At 42.6% G+C, this 14258-nt stretch overlaps 1 protein-coding gene and 1 pseudogene across 1 annotated transcript; one reads left to right on the forward strand and one right to left on the reverse strand.

Annotated features, from left to right (window-relative positions):
• Positions 1 to 1844: 1844 nt before the first annotated feature.
• LOC118597713 (NHP2-like protein 1) lies at positions 1845 to 2231 on the forward strand. Its single transcript, XM_036209385.1, has one exon. It carries the CDS (start codon positions 1845 to 1847, stop codon positions 2229 to 2231), a length of 387 nt encoding a protein of 128 aa, XP_036065278.1.
• A 10832-nt stretch (positions 2232 to 13063) lies between these two features.
• LOC118569219 lies at positions 13064 to 13213 on the reverse strand (annotated as a pseudogene).
• Positions 13214 to 14258: the final 1045 nt, after the last annotated feature.

The following is a 14258-nucleotide window of genomic DNA, read 5'->3' on the forward strand; positions in this document are numbered from 1 at the left end:
GAGATCCCCTTGCCTCTTCCTCTTGAGTGCCGGAAATTAAAGGTGTGTGCCATCACACCTGGCAGCATGATTTTTTTTAAGGCAGATATTGATTGAGCATAACATCCTAACCAGAACTGTAAATGTCTGAGAAATTTGAGAGTAGAAAAATGGCCTAACATTTAGCAGGCAGAGTCTTGGATTTTTATTTACACAAATTCCACAGCTGGAGGCTAGCTACAGTACTTGGCTGTCATGTTTAGTTGATCACTAGCCAGTTGGAAATAGCAGTGGGATGCGGTCACATAAAAGTATCAAAAACTTGTGCTGTGTTTAATAACAGAAGTTAAAGTGTGTTCCAGTTAGAAATAGGTTCTGACCAGCAAAGTGACTTACATAGACTCTAACAGTCAATAGCAGAGAGGACAGAGACAGGGGGATGCTAGCTTTGATTCTGTTACTCAACGGTACCTTGTGAATTTTCTTAGCTGTTCTCTCATGCTTAGTTTAGGTCACAAGGTGGCTATTGCCATTTGGGCTAGTTTAAAAATTCAAGACACCAGGCAGTGGCACCGGTCATGTCTGTTTCCAATATAAGCATGCTCGACAGACATTTCACTGTTCAGAACTACATCACATTAGCTGCATGGAGCGTCAACATGTAGGCTTTGCTGTACCTTCATGGCCAAAACAGGGATTGAGTTAGTGTCAGATATTTTACTTATCTCTGAACCCCACAGAAACCGCGATGAGCAGGCGTCTCTTATACAGCTGTCAAAGTGAATAATAGAGAGTCTCTAAAAGTTAAGCACATTTGAGAATAGCATTGTAATAAGAATATGTGTGATATAATAAGTATATCAAAGAGGCTACACCAAAGAGGAGGGTCTTAAAGGCAAAATGAGAAAGATTACCTAAGTTGTTTTGAACCATTTTTGACATAATGATCAATAATTAGGGCTGTGTCAGACCAAGGATAACTAGGCAGTTGTTGGACAGGCGCTCTGTAGAAGGCTCTTCTGTGTAAGGTCTCAATGATCATCATGTGATGTTGTAGTTCAGACGAAGTCTTTTACAATCGTTTTGGATGTCAGAAATATCTGCATGAACTCACCGTCCTTATTCATTACTTTTTGGTTACGGATGGGCACAAATGACTTCATAGAATTATTTTCATGGTTCCAGCACTTTGTTTATGCGATCTATAATCCCTACAGTAACCCTGAAATATCGGTACTTGATAGCCTTGAGTAACAAGTGAAGAAAGTTAGAATCAGTAGCAAAGACTACTGAGGAAAGATATATCCCCGTAGATAAGAAGGCCAGGCTCTGATTCAGATCAAGTTGAAGCCAAACTCTCCTTTCCTCCAATTATGACACATCATAGTGTTCAGCTTATGGGGACATGTGAAAGAAGAATCTTACTCGTTACTATATTTGGACAATTTAAAAAAATGAAACACAACACACATAAAGGAAAGCATGTGTGTGAGTATAGCATCACAAATTTTCCAGCTTAACTGGATGAAGAAACAAAACATTACATCATCCCAGGTCTTCCTTCCTGTTCCCTCCAGCCTATTTGCACCTTACATCCTCTAACATCATAGTCCAGTACTCAGTCTACTGGCTTGACTTTCCCTAGGATCCAGATGGGAAGTGTATCTTTAGAATGGCGTAGAAGTTCAATTATAAACTGAGTTACAAACCAAGTCCAAATCAAAGTAGGATCAAGGGCAACTTGTTGTTAAGACTTAAGATTAGACTCCCGCTTCCTCCCACGCATGAAGTGATTTCCACTTGGCCTTTCGGCCTGTCTGAGGTGAGCTGTTCTCAGATCGCTGCAAGGCTGGCCCACGGCAGCCATGACGGAGGCTGATGTGAATCTGAAGGCCTATCCCCTTGCAGATTCCTACCTCACCAAGAAGCTGCTGGACCTCATTCAGCAGTCATGTAACTACAAGCATCTTTGGAAAGGAGCCAATGGAGCCACCAAAACCCTCAATAGAGGCATTTCTGAGTTCATTGTGATGGCAGCAGATGTTGAGCCCTTGAAGATCATCCCACACCTCCCCCTGCTGTGTGAAGACAAGAATGTCCCCTATGTATTCGTGCACTCCAAGCAGGTCCTAGGACGGGCCTGTGGGGTCTCCAGACCTGTCATCGCCTGTTCGGCTACCATCAAAGAAGGCTCCCAGCTAAGGCAGCAGATCCAGTCCATCCAGCAGTCTATTGAAAGGCCCCTGGTGTAGGCCGGTGGCCTCTGCCCTTTCCTGACTGCTCCCACCCCACTTGTGTATCATATTGTCTGTTAGCATGTGGTATTTTCAGCCAGTTTCTATTATAAATATTGTACTACAAAAAAATAAAGTCTTAAAACTATAACTTAATATTCTAAGTCTCTTCCCACTGGCTAAGATCATCTCGGACCACGAATGATAGATTATGGCCTTTGTGAGTCTCTTACTCATTTAAGGATCTGTAAAATTGTCTTTCTATATAAAAGCACATAAGCACAAAATGACAAAATCTTGCTTGTCCCACAGGGAGCTCACAAACTCTCTAGGATTCATCCATGTGTTACCCGGGGACTTCAGGACACCCAAGTACAAGACTCTGTCCTATAGACTTGGAGTGGAGCTAAGGGTACAGATAGGAGTCACACAGTCCTAACCAGAGAAGCATAAGATATGTTAGTCATTTCTTTTTCTTCTTCTTAGAAACAGTTTTGAAGAAGGAGGAGGGGGGAGAAGGAGGAGGAGGAGGAGGAGGAGGAGGAGGAGGAGGAGGAGGAGGAGGAGGAAGAAGAAGAAGAAGAAGAAGAAGAAGAAGAAGAAGAAGAAGAAGAAGAAGAAGAAGAAGAAGAGGAAGAAGAGGAAGAAGAAGAAGAAGAGGGCGGCACATGGACATATGTACAAAAGTAACCAGTATTGTGCATTACATCTCTGTTATGGTTTAAAATCTAAAAATGTCCCCTGAAAGATCTTGTATGGAAGACTGGCTTGCCAGCTGAAGGGCTTCTGAGAGGTCTTTGGATCGTGAGGGCTCTAGCTGACTCCATTGATTGTCTGTTGATGGACTCTTAACTGAATGGACTGTTGGTGGTGGAGTCTTGTGGAAGTGAGTAGGCCACTGGAGGTGTACCTTGGAAGGATGTATCATGCATGTCCCCAGACCCTTTCTTTCTAACCCTCTACCTCCTTGCTTCAGTGAAGTAAGCAGTTGTCTGCCTGGATGCTCCTTGCTATGATGTTCTAACTCACCACAGTCCCGGACATGTGGACAGTAATAGTGAATGAAAACAAATCCTGTTGTTTTTGGTGTTCTCAGGTGTTCTGATGCAGGGATGGAAAAGTAACTAAAAGAATCCCTTTTTGAATGCCGTCTCCTTAGTAACATGACCAGATCCACAGTCACTCATCACTATTTTCTTGTTTGTCTACCCACAAGTCTTTTCTGACATAGAGTCTGACCTAGTTATTTTATTGAAGTTTCTATTTCCACTAAGTCATGCCAGAGTCGATTTCCTAAAATTCAGATTGTATCACTGATCTGCTTATAAACATTTGCTGGTTCCTCGACACCCACATTACAAAGTGCAAACTCCACAATTTGGCAATGTTCACCACCACCAGAATCTCTGAAACTCCTCCTCAAATGTTGAAACACAAAGTAAAAGGGAGAACTTAGGCCATAAGATCCCATGATCCCAAACGACTCCGTGATTTCCTGTCATCTCTCCCATTGAGATAACTCTCACATCCCTTTCTTTCAAATCTCACTGGCCTCCCTTCCCCCCAGCTAGTGACTTAAGCCCACTCACTTCAGTCAGATGCAAGGCACCATGGTTCATGGAACCTTCTGGAAGCACTCAAGGTCACTACCCTCCCCCTCACAAGCACCTCCAAAAAAGCCATTCAAACTCCATCCCTAAAGAGCTGTGGCAGAGAATCAAGAGGTCAGAAAAGAAATGAAATGGTAACAGTCACATTACTCTCTACCAGGAACGGAACTATATCTATGGCATGAAAGACTGAGTATAGACCCAAATGAAACATTCAATACAAAAGAGACATTGACTTAGAAATGGATTTAAAGCTAGCCAATATGACAAACATAATGCAGAAAAGTAACATAATACTTGAAAGTAAGCATGCATCTTAGGCTCTTTGACTGTATTTTGACTACATGGCAATTTTTTTTGGTAGTATGTCACAAGTATGTAGAAGGATGACTCAGGCTTACCTCTGGCAAAGATTGATTAGTATTATTGATACCAACTTATTGATTTTTTGATAGTTGCTTCTTTGGACTTTATATTATCTTGTGGGTGCTTTTAGGCAATTGTGAAACTCAAGAGAGCTTCTCTTAAGTCTCCATAAGATTGAGGGCTCCCTTTGCAGTGATTAACCATAAATATTTGGAGCTGAGTTCCCCCATGAGCCAGCTTGTCTTCAGTGCCCTCAATGTGCTTAGTTTCGTGTTGAATTTGTTGAAGTCACTGTTTTATAACAAATCGTTAAAGCCCCAGGATTTTTTCCAATATATTATTAATATTTCCTCCTCCTCATTAATAGGATTGTGGACTAAGCCAAAGACTTTCTGGTTATTTTTATTTAAAATGTATAAATTTGTCTGAAGGAGTTCGTGATTTTTGTATAATTTCACTATATTGATGTGGTGTGTCTCTAGCGCATATGTGAGGAGTGTATGTGTGTATGTGTATTTGCAGGTGTACTGGTGTGGATGCATGGGCAAGTGTGTACATGTGCATACAGAAACAAGAGGTCAATACCAGCTGTCTTTCTGGCTGCCCGACAGGCCTTGGAGTTCTTCCTTCTGAGCACTGGGATTATAGGCATGAGATGTCACACTAGTTTTTTCTCTGTGGATACTAAGGATTAAATTCAGGCCCTGTGCTTGTGAAGCAGGTATTTTACTGACTGAGTCACCTTTCTAACCTTTGAGAATTCTTTTCCTGTACTATATACTGTCTGGGAACAATCTAAAGTATTTGTGTTGTATGCTTCATTTATAATAATTAATCATACTGCATGGTTAACTATATGCCTGGCAAGAGAAAATTCTCCCTTGGTTAGGCACTTCCTTCTGCTCACAAAAAATCATCACTTGGAAGTATTTTTGAACTTACAGGAAAATTATAAGCATGGTAAAGCACATGCACATACACCCTTTGCCCAAAATTAACAATTTAAAATAACTTTGCTTAATTTATTTTTGTCATGTTTGGTGTGTGACGTGTGCATGCTTGTATCTTTTTCTGTATCATTTGAGAATATGCTGTGTGTAGCATTTTATCTAAACATTAGCTTGCCTTTTCTAAGAAAGGAGATATAACATAGCGTGCCGGTTGAATCCAGGAAATTTAATAAGAACACAATGTTATCTAATCTAGAGTCTATAGTCTCATTCGCCAACTGTACCAGTTTCGTCTTCCATAGCAACTTCTCCCCATTTGCTCTGTGTTAGTTGTTTTTGGGCCCCTGTGATCCTTCTGCCTAATAGAAACAAATTAAGAGGAAAAATATTTATTCTGGCTCTCAGTTACAGGGATTTTCAGTTCATTCTGGTAGGGGAGATACAGCAGGCCTCTCAGTCCTTAGTGGCAGATGTGTGTGACCTAAGTATTTCACAGCACAGTGGACCAGGTATCAGAGAGGACAAAGATGAGCAGAACATTCCAATTCCCACCCCTAAGCCTGCTTCCTCCACTTAGGCCCAATGTGATTATAATTCTACAGGCTCCAAAGCTACAATACAAGCAGAGAAACAGGGACTCAGAACTTGAGCGTGTGTGTGTGTATGTGTGTGTGTGTGTGTGTTAGGGGGGAGGGTATTGCATTTCAGATTCAAACCACAGCAGTAACCAGTGCAGAGTCAAGGGCTCCTGTAATCCAGAGACATCATTTGTCTTCATATTTTCTTTTATTTCTTTTACGATGCTATTTTTGTAGTATGCTGCCCAGTTACCTTTCCAGGATGACCTTCAGTCTTGGTTGATGTGACATTTCCTTATGTATATTCGGATCACAAATTTGGGCCAGAATGCTATAGAAACTATGCTGTTCCATGAGCTCAGAACAATATCCATGGCTTCTGGGGAGTCTTATTTAAAAATGTGTTTCAAATAGCAAGCAAACGGACAGAGAAAGCACACCTATGAATTAGTGGAGGATTTGTGGACATCCTGGTAAGAACCTTTGTCCTGCATAAGCACAAAATATTGCCGCGGCTGCTACTGATGTCACCTTCGATCTCCTGGTGAAAGTGGTCTTGGAGGTTTCTTCGCATACTCTGACTTCTAACTCACATTTTTAAATGTTAGTTCCTTTGTAATGTGAGGAAGAGTTTCCCTCCTCCCCCTCCTTTCTTCTCTTTCCCGTTTCTGTTTTCCTGTGTATACTCAACATGGTTGTTTCATATGGAGATGTAGTCATATTATATCCCGTAAGTTACAGTCCGTTTCTGTCATTGTAGTCTAATTGACTCAAAGTCCATCAGTGCATCAGTGGGGTCCATTTCATTCAGCCCCCGCATCCTTCTGGCATGTCTTCATTTTTTTTTCCTGGATTCTTCATTTCTTTCTTAACCAACAAAATAATGTAGAAGTCCAAAGATCTTCTTGTACCTGCCCTCCTGCCGTCTCAGAGCTGTCTGTGTCTCTAGGAGACATGAGTTCTCCTCATGGGGAGAGAGATGTAGAGGCCAAGATCGAGGTGCTATGCGTACTTCCTGCTGCTGGAGTAGCATCGTTCCTGGACCCTGCAGCAACCGGAGCTGGCTTACGTGAGCCTGCTGTGTGAATTTGACCTCACAGAGGCCTTCCTTGCCCTCTCACATTCTGATTTGTTCTGTCTTCCTCTACTCACTACTAATACCTTTAGGCTGATTTATTTGACCTCTGATAATGCATTAATACAGTTGTGGGATTTTTATTCTTCTACTGTACTGAAATATAAGCCTACTAGAATTAAAATTTTGTTTTTAGTATCTTTGTCATTTTTAAACTAGAAAATCATTTTTTAAAAACCTGATTTTCTTCCTTGGGGGATACATCTTCCTCCATCATTTAAAGAGACATAGGCTCATTTTGACTCTTTCCATAAAAAAAAAAATTAGGTTTCTCCACATTTAATTCTTTTGAGCAGGTTTATTAGACTATGGTTCACACACCACATAATTCACCCGTTTAAAATGTGAAATACAATACCTATTAACACACTCAAAGACTCTTGACCTGGCCCTGCTCCCAACTATCCTTTTAAAAGTTTGTTTGCTTCTTTTTATTTGTCCGTGTGTGTGTGTGTGTGTGTGTGTGTGTGTGTGTGTGTGTGCGCGTGTGCTCACAAGCATGCACAGGTCAGAGGTCAGATTCTAACATTCGAGAGTCTGTTCTTTCAATCCACTGGGGCCCAAGGGTCAAACTCAGGTAATCAGCTTTGGCATCAAGTGCCTTTACCTGCTGAGCCAGCTTGCCGCCTCTACCACAATTAATTTTTAATTATTCTTTACTTCAAAGTGAACCATCCATTCCTTAGCCATCAATCTTCAACCCCCCATCTCCTAAGGCCTAGACAACCCTCATGTCTCTCTGTCTCTAGATTTGTCTATTTTGAGCTTTCATCCAAATTTAATCATTAAATACTCTCTTGTGCTTGGCCTTTTTTTTTTTTTTTTTTTTTTTTTTTTTTTTTTTTCTGAGACAAGGTTTCTCTGTGTAGCTTTGCACCTTTCCTGGATCTCACTCTGTAGACCAGGCTGGCCTTGAACTCACAAAGATCTACCTGCCTCTGCCTCTGCCTCCCAAGTGCTGGGATTAAAGGCCTGTGCCACCACTGGCCCGGCGTGCTTGGCCTTTTATTTATTTTTAGCATGTCTTCAAGTTTCAGGGATGTGGAAGTGTGAATACTACTACTTTCTTTTCATTCATGAATGATATTCTGTTGTATGGGTATGCCACATTTTGCGTATTCAGTCACCATTATGACATTTGGATTCCCCACCCGACCCCTAACATTGTGGCTATAGTGGATAATGCTGCCGTGAACACGTACGTACTGATTTTGGCAAAGAACAGCTATGGAACTGCTGAACTGAATGGTACTCTGTGTGTAAAGGCAAGAACCACCAGGCTATTTTCCAGAAAAAGCTGCCAATTTACCGTCTTCACCAGCAATGTGACAGTTCCAGTTTCCCCACACTATCCAAACACTGTCATTGGCGTCTTTAATGAGGGCCATCCCAGTGACATTCATTTGTGTCTTTAATGGGGGCCATCCCAGTGACATTCATTTGTGTCTTTAATGGGGGCCATCCCAGTGACATTCATTTGTGTCTTTAATGGGGGCCATCCCAGTGACATTGATTTGTGTAGGTGATTTGCGTTTTTTCTAAAGGCTAGTGATTAAAGCATCTCTTCATATGCCAGTTGGCAGTTTGTATATCTTGCTTTATAGAATTACCTATTCAGAGGAACTTCTAGCAGGAAGGGCTTTGGGGGCGTCTTACAGTTCTGGAGGAATAAGGGTCCATCACCATCATAGGCGAGAAGGGTGGCAATAAGCAGGCATGGTGTCTGGGGCAGCACCGACACCTCTCAAACCGCAAGCAGGAAGCAGAGAGCGCAAACTTGAAATGGCTCGTCTATCAGCCTTTGAAGCTCACCCCCAGTGGACCTACTTCCTCCACAACTCTGAAGTCTCCCAAACGGGGCCACCAGACAAGTATTTAGATGTCTGAAAATACGAGGGAGGTCTTGTTCAGACCACCACAGGCCATCCTGGGTCCGTTGAATTTGCATATGAATTTTAGGATCAGCTTGTTACTTCTGGCTGGGCTTTTGGCAGCAAGTGAGCCAAATCTGTACATCCTTCTGGGGAATGATTATCATGACGTTAATTCTTCTGGTCCATGAACATGGCATTCCCCTCCATTTGTTAGACTTTTCTTCAGTCTCTTTCCAAAATGGCCCATAGTCTTTGGGTGTCTGCCAATCTCCCAAGTGTTTTGACTTTTTTAAAAATTATAAATGAAATTGAACTCTTTAATTATTGGTTTATGCATTTCTATTGTATAGCCATACAGCTGATTTTTTTTAAAAAAATATTGTTCTTCTATCTGCAATCTTACTGAACTTCTTTCATGAGTTTATTATGGGCAGCACAAATTGGATTTGGTGAATTATTTAAAACAAACAAACAAACAAACAAAAAAAACCAAAAAAGAACAAAACAAAAAACCCTTAAGACCCATTGAACAAGAGGTCTGGTACTGAAAACTCAGCCAACTACCCAGAACTAGTGAAGTCTCAGGTCCTGGAGGAGAAGCTACAAACAGTTTATGAAGGCAGCACAACGCCTCAGTGCAGTCTAAAGATGTCTGCTTATACGCGCATGTAAGTGCAGTCCTTCCAGGGAACACTGTGGAAGAGTAGGCAGAGAGACTGCAAGAGCCAGAGGGACAGGGAGTTTGCCAGGAATTTGAAAGAGAGCAAGGAGAGGTATAAGGGAATATTTAGAGGGGAGGAAGGAAGGGGGAACATGATTTAATTACATTACAATCTCAAATACAAGAAGTAAATTTTAAAGGTTACAAAAGCAAAAAAAGTGAAGACATACATAAAAGCAAAACACTCATACATAAAATAAGTAAATAATGAATTAAACATTTTTAAAAATGGCTAGAAAACCTGCCCTTTTACTTACAATTTGGAGGGTTTTTTTTCTTCCTTATTTGTAAAATAAGAATAGATTTGCTTGTTGCTTTGTCAAGCCCAACAGCATCTTGACAGCTGGTAAAGTTCTGTGAGGGTTTTTGATGGTTTGTTGATGTTATCATACTACAAGGATTGAACCCAGCGCTGTGCACATGCTTGGCAGGCTCTTCTCTACTAAGCTACACTCCTTGGCCCCAATGCTGTGTGTGTTTGAAAAGAAAAACCATGTTATTATTTAATGAACCATTATAGTTTATTTGTATTTTGGGGGATGGGTGGTTTTTACCTTCCTCTGTTCTGATAGGTTTACTAGGTAGCTTAAATAGCCTTGATACTGGGATCCGCCTGAGTGCTAGGATTATAGGTGTGCACCACCACACCTGTACTTTAAAAATTTGCCCACAAAAGTGTCTCCCTTCCCAATTCTCCTCTTAAAGTTATGGCTTCAACACTCCACCTTTGAGAATTACACCACCTCTCTTTAGATTTAAGTATACTTGTGATCACAGTGATTCCCAACACTGAGTCACAGATTCTGGTGTGTCTTTAGCTCGGGTCTCTTGAAACACCTTGCTGTGAGGAAGCACAGACTGTAGATAAGCCACATAAGAACAGATGGCTGCTCCCGACTTCCAGCTGTGTACAGACGCTACCCCGAAAGTGGGTCCACACTAAGGGCAACCAAGACATGCTGTAGATCTATAAGCGAAATGAAGAGCTGTTGTTATGAACCTTTGGTTTGTTACACAGCTGAAGCTGGCAAATACATGTCCCTCTTTCCAACTAAGCCTCTCTCCGCTCAGCCCAAACTGAATGTCTCCTGTTCATGAACAAGCTTTACAGTTCTCCACACCTGCATCTTTTCTTGCACTGTTTCTTCCACCAGAATGTCGTCTTGCATTGCAAGCTTACCTGTCCTTAAAGGTCTCACTCACTTCTGTGATGCTCTCCTACTTGTCTTAACTAACCCTGGTGCCTTCCTCCTCTAAACTCCTGGAGAACTTTGTTCTTATCACTTATGAGACCCATCGTCAAGGCTGAGGTTCAATATATTTATCCACTCCCAAAGGCCAAATACTGAGTACTCAGAAGAGAAGTCTCCTGAATGATCAGCCACAACCTCTGCTCTACAACAAAGCTGATTTCACACATTCTCAGCAACCCTGCTAACCCAGAAGCTCCTTTGAGCCAAGGATACATCAAGATATCTTAGTGTCCACTTCTCTGCTGGAAATCCTGGGGTTTTTCTGGACAGAAACTCAATGTATGGTTTTATGAATAGTTTATTGGGAAGCAAAGATCATGAGTTCAACGCTATTCTGGCTTACATAGTAAGTTTGAAGCCAGTGTGAGCTACACAGTAAAACCCTATGTCAAACAAATAAACAACAGAAAAGACTAAGTCTAGAGACTCAGAGAGAATGGTGTTCAGGAAATTAAACAAGCAAACAAACAAACAAACAAAAAAGGAATGAGCTTAAACTTTCAAAACTACAGTAACTGAGAAAGCTTTCCAGAGGTGGGATCATTAAGACACAAGACTTTATCTGATAGCTCCTAGGTTGTCTAGCTGGATCTTAAGTTTGTCTGCAAAGACTCAGAGAAAACTGGAAGGAAAAATTTCTGGAGTCCTTCTCTCTACATTCTGAGTGAGGAGAGGGTGGGGAGGGGAGGGGAGGTGGAGTTGTTGTAGCCCAGCTCTCATTTTATGGCCCAAACTGAACTTTAACTTGCTATATAGTCCAGACAGGCCTTAAACTCCTCTTGCCTCTACCTCCCAAGTGCTGGGATGATACCCTAAGGATATCTTTGCATTTTACAGTATTTGCATGTATTTATGGGGTACCACATGATGTTTCAATGCACATTTATATTGTGTAAAGTTCAAGTAGTGCTCGACAGTTCTCTCTTTAAACATTTATCATTTCTTGGTGGTGAAATATTTAAAATCCTTCTTCTGGCTATTTTGTAATAAATGCTATCCATGTGTGACCTCTTAGTCCACCCCACTGTGTTATAGAAAGAAGACACCATCTTCCATTTTGCTTGGTTTTGCAGTAGATGGGGATCGGACACAGGGCATAATGTCCACAGGGTGAGCACTCTGCCACTGAGCCACACCCGTAACCCAGGGCACCTTCTTTAAAAGCTCTCTTGGTAATGCTGATGCAGCAATCCGTCTAGGGGCCATACTTTCAGAGACACTGGGGAGGTCACTGCTCTATCAACGTCTCATGCGTTCCTTCGGACTGTGGACACACGTCCTCTGAACTGGCCATGGTTTCTGGACTGCTGTGGAGTTGTCAAGATAGCCTGGCCACGAGGAAAGGAAAACAGAAAAAGCCACAAGTGTGGGACTGGAGGTGAGGGAGAAATCCCTGCCCTCCCCATCCATGGGTGGGGGCAAAAGATGATGAAACGCTTCTTAAGACCGACAAGGGGGTGTGTAGCCGGCTGCGGCAGCTTCTGTCCGGGGGTGTGTATTCTTAGATGGGGTGATGTATTGCCTCACCATCAAGTTGTCAGTGGTGTGACTCACTCTTTGCTTGGGAGCCTCCACCCTTGCCTCCCTGATTCCTACCACTCCACCGTCTCAGTTCTGATGATGGCAACCTCAGGGCTACACTGAGTTTCTAACACAAGACCGTCTGCTCATTTATCTCCCCCCCTCCCTCCCCCGCCCACCGCAGCGGAGAATCAACCCGGTTCTAAATCCCTCAACTGTTGAGAAATAACCCACAAGAATCATACGAGCGTTGCCTTCCCCACCTTCTGGAGTCTGTCCAGAGTGAGTGAGTGAGTCTGGGAGCTGGGTCTCTGAGGGTTGAGCTGCCAGCCCCGTCCCAGTCCACTGCCTCGCTTCCCGCCCCTTAGATGTGTTGCGGACTTTGGACCTCTGGAGTTCCCTCGAATAAACCCTAAGGGATGTCTCTGAGCTGAAGCACTGTCAGGGGCTCCCTTCTCTTCCAAGCTTAAAAGTGAAGGAGCTGGAGAACACTCGCAGAGCGTTGCTGACTCACCACTTAGCGTTGCTAAGCCACCAGCTGTGATTTACTCATAATCTGCAGAATAGACTCTTGTAAAGATGTAAAGCCTTTCTGAAATAGTCATCTTCCTCAGTCTCTGTGCATTTTAAAAGTTTTATAAGTCTCTGCCAAGAACAGAGTGGATAGAGCAGACCTTTGCTGAGTCACCTAGACCGTTAGACTGAAAACATTGTCTCTCTATATGGTCCTGACTGGCCTGGAACTTGCAAGATAGACCAGGCTGGCCTCAAACTCACAGATCTGCCTGTCTCTGCCTTCCAAGTGCAGCCTGGTAGCATTCTTTTTTTTTTTTTTTTTTAATCGCAGTCCCCCAACACCACAAATTATGCAGTCAAGATTCCCGCATTTGGGGAAATCGCAGGGGTCAGCACATGCAGAGTGCAATGGATAAGCCTCACCCTGGGAAAACCACCTTCATGATCATGGTATCTCCCCTGGCAGCATTCAGTATTGTATAAAAATATGAGGACCAGAAGATGGGCACATCTCTGTCATTGTCACTGACTCTCTGACCTAGTTTGGTTTCAGCTGTCGTGATAAACACCAAGATCAAATGAACATAGAGAGGAAAGAGTTTATTTGGCTGATAGGTTATACTCCATCACTGAGGGAAGTCAAGGTCAGAATGCAAGGCAGGAGCTTCATCGGAAACCATGGAGGGGTGCTGCTCCCTGGCTTGCTCAGCTAGCTTTCTTATACTACCTAGTACCGCCCAGGGATGGTACTGCCCACAGTGAACTGTGGGCCATCCCCAGTTCAATCATTAATCAAGATAATGCCCCAGAAACAGGCAATCCTGTGAAGGCAATTCCTCCACCGAGAGTCCCTCTTTCCAGGTAACTCTATGAACCAGAGCATCCTCCTTTCAGGAAAACACCAGAATTCTTGTCGTTTAATAACTTAATTCTTGCTTTGTGGTGCTGGAATGTAGCTCAGTGATGGAGGGCTTGCCTGGCATGTTCCAGGCCCTGGGTTTGAACCCTATTATCGTGGTAGGAGTAAGACAATTACTATTTTAAGAACACAGGCTCTGAGAGATTTGGTGCTATGCTTTGAATACGCCCACCAAAACACATGTTGAAACTGACTCCTCATCGTGAGTGACTGAGAGTTGATGCCAGGTGGGACCAGTAAGATGTAATTAGATCCTGGAGGCACTGTCCTTGTGAATGATTAATCCATCACCCCTTGGGTTTGTAGATTGAATTCTCCATGGGTTACCTCAAGAACAGGTCTATTAGAAAAGCCAATTTGGACTCTGCTTCTTGCCTTACAATGCCTTGTGTCTCTCTGCAAAGCTCCCACCTTTGAGAAGGCCCCCACCAGAATTGGTCAGCTCTGACCTTCCACCCTCCAGAATCATAGGCAGAATCAACTCTTTTTTTTTTTTTTTTTTTTGTAAATTGCCTGCTCTGTGACATTCAGTTATAGCAATAGAAACAGACATTCATTGATTCATGTCAAATTATGAAACTATAAAGTATTAGATCAAGGCT

Source organism: Onychomys torridus, chromosome 17 (genome assembly GCF_903995425.1).
Source record: "Onychomys torridus chromosome 17, mOncTor1.1, whole genome shotgun sequence".
NCBI classification, from domain to species: Eukaryota; Metazoa; Chordata; class Mammalia; order Rodentia; family Cricetidae; genus Onychomys; species Onychomys torridus.

Excerpts from the sequence above, each read along its gene's own strand:
- LOC118597713 (XM_036209385.1), top strand. The coding sequence starts at position 1,845 with ATGACGGAGGCTGATGTGAATCTGAAGGCCTATCCCCTTGCAGATTCC.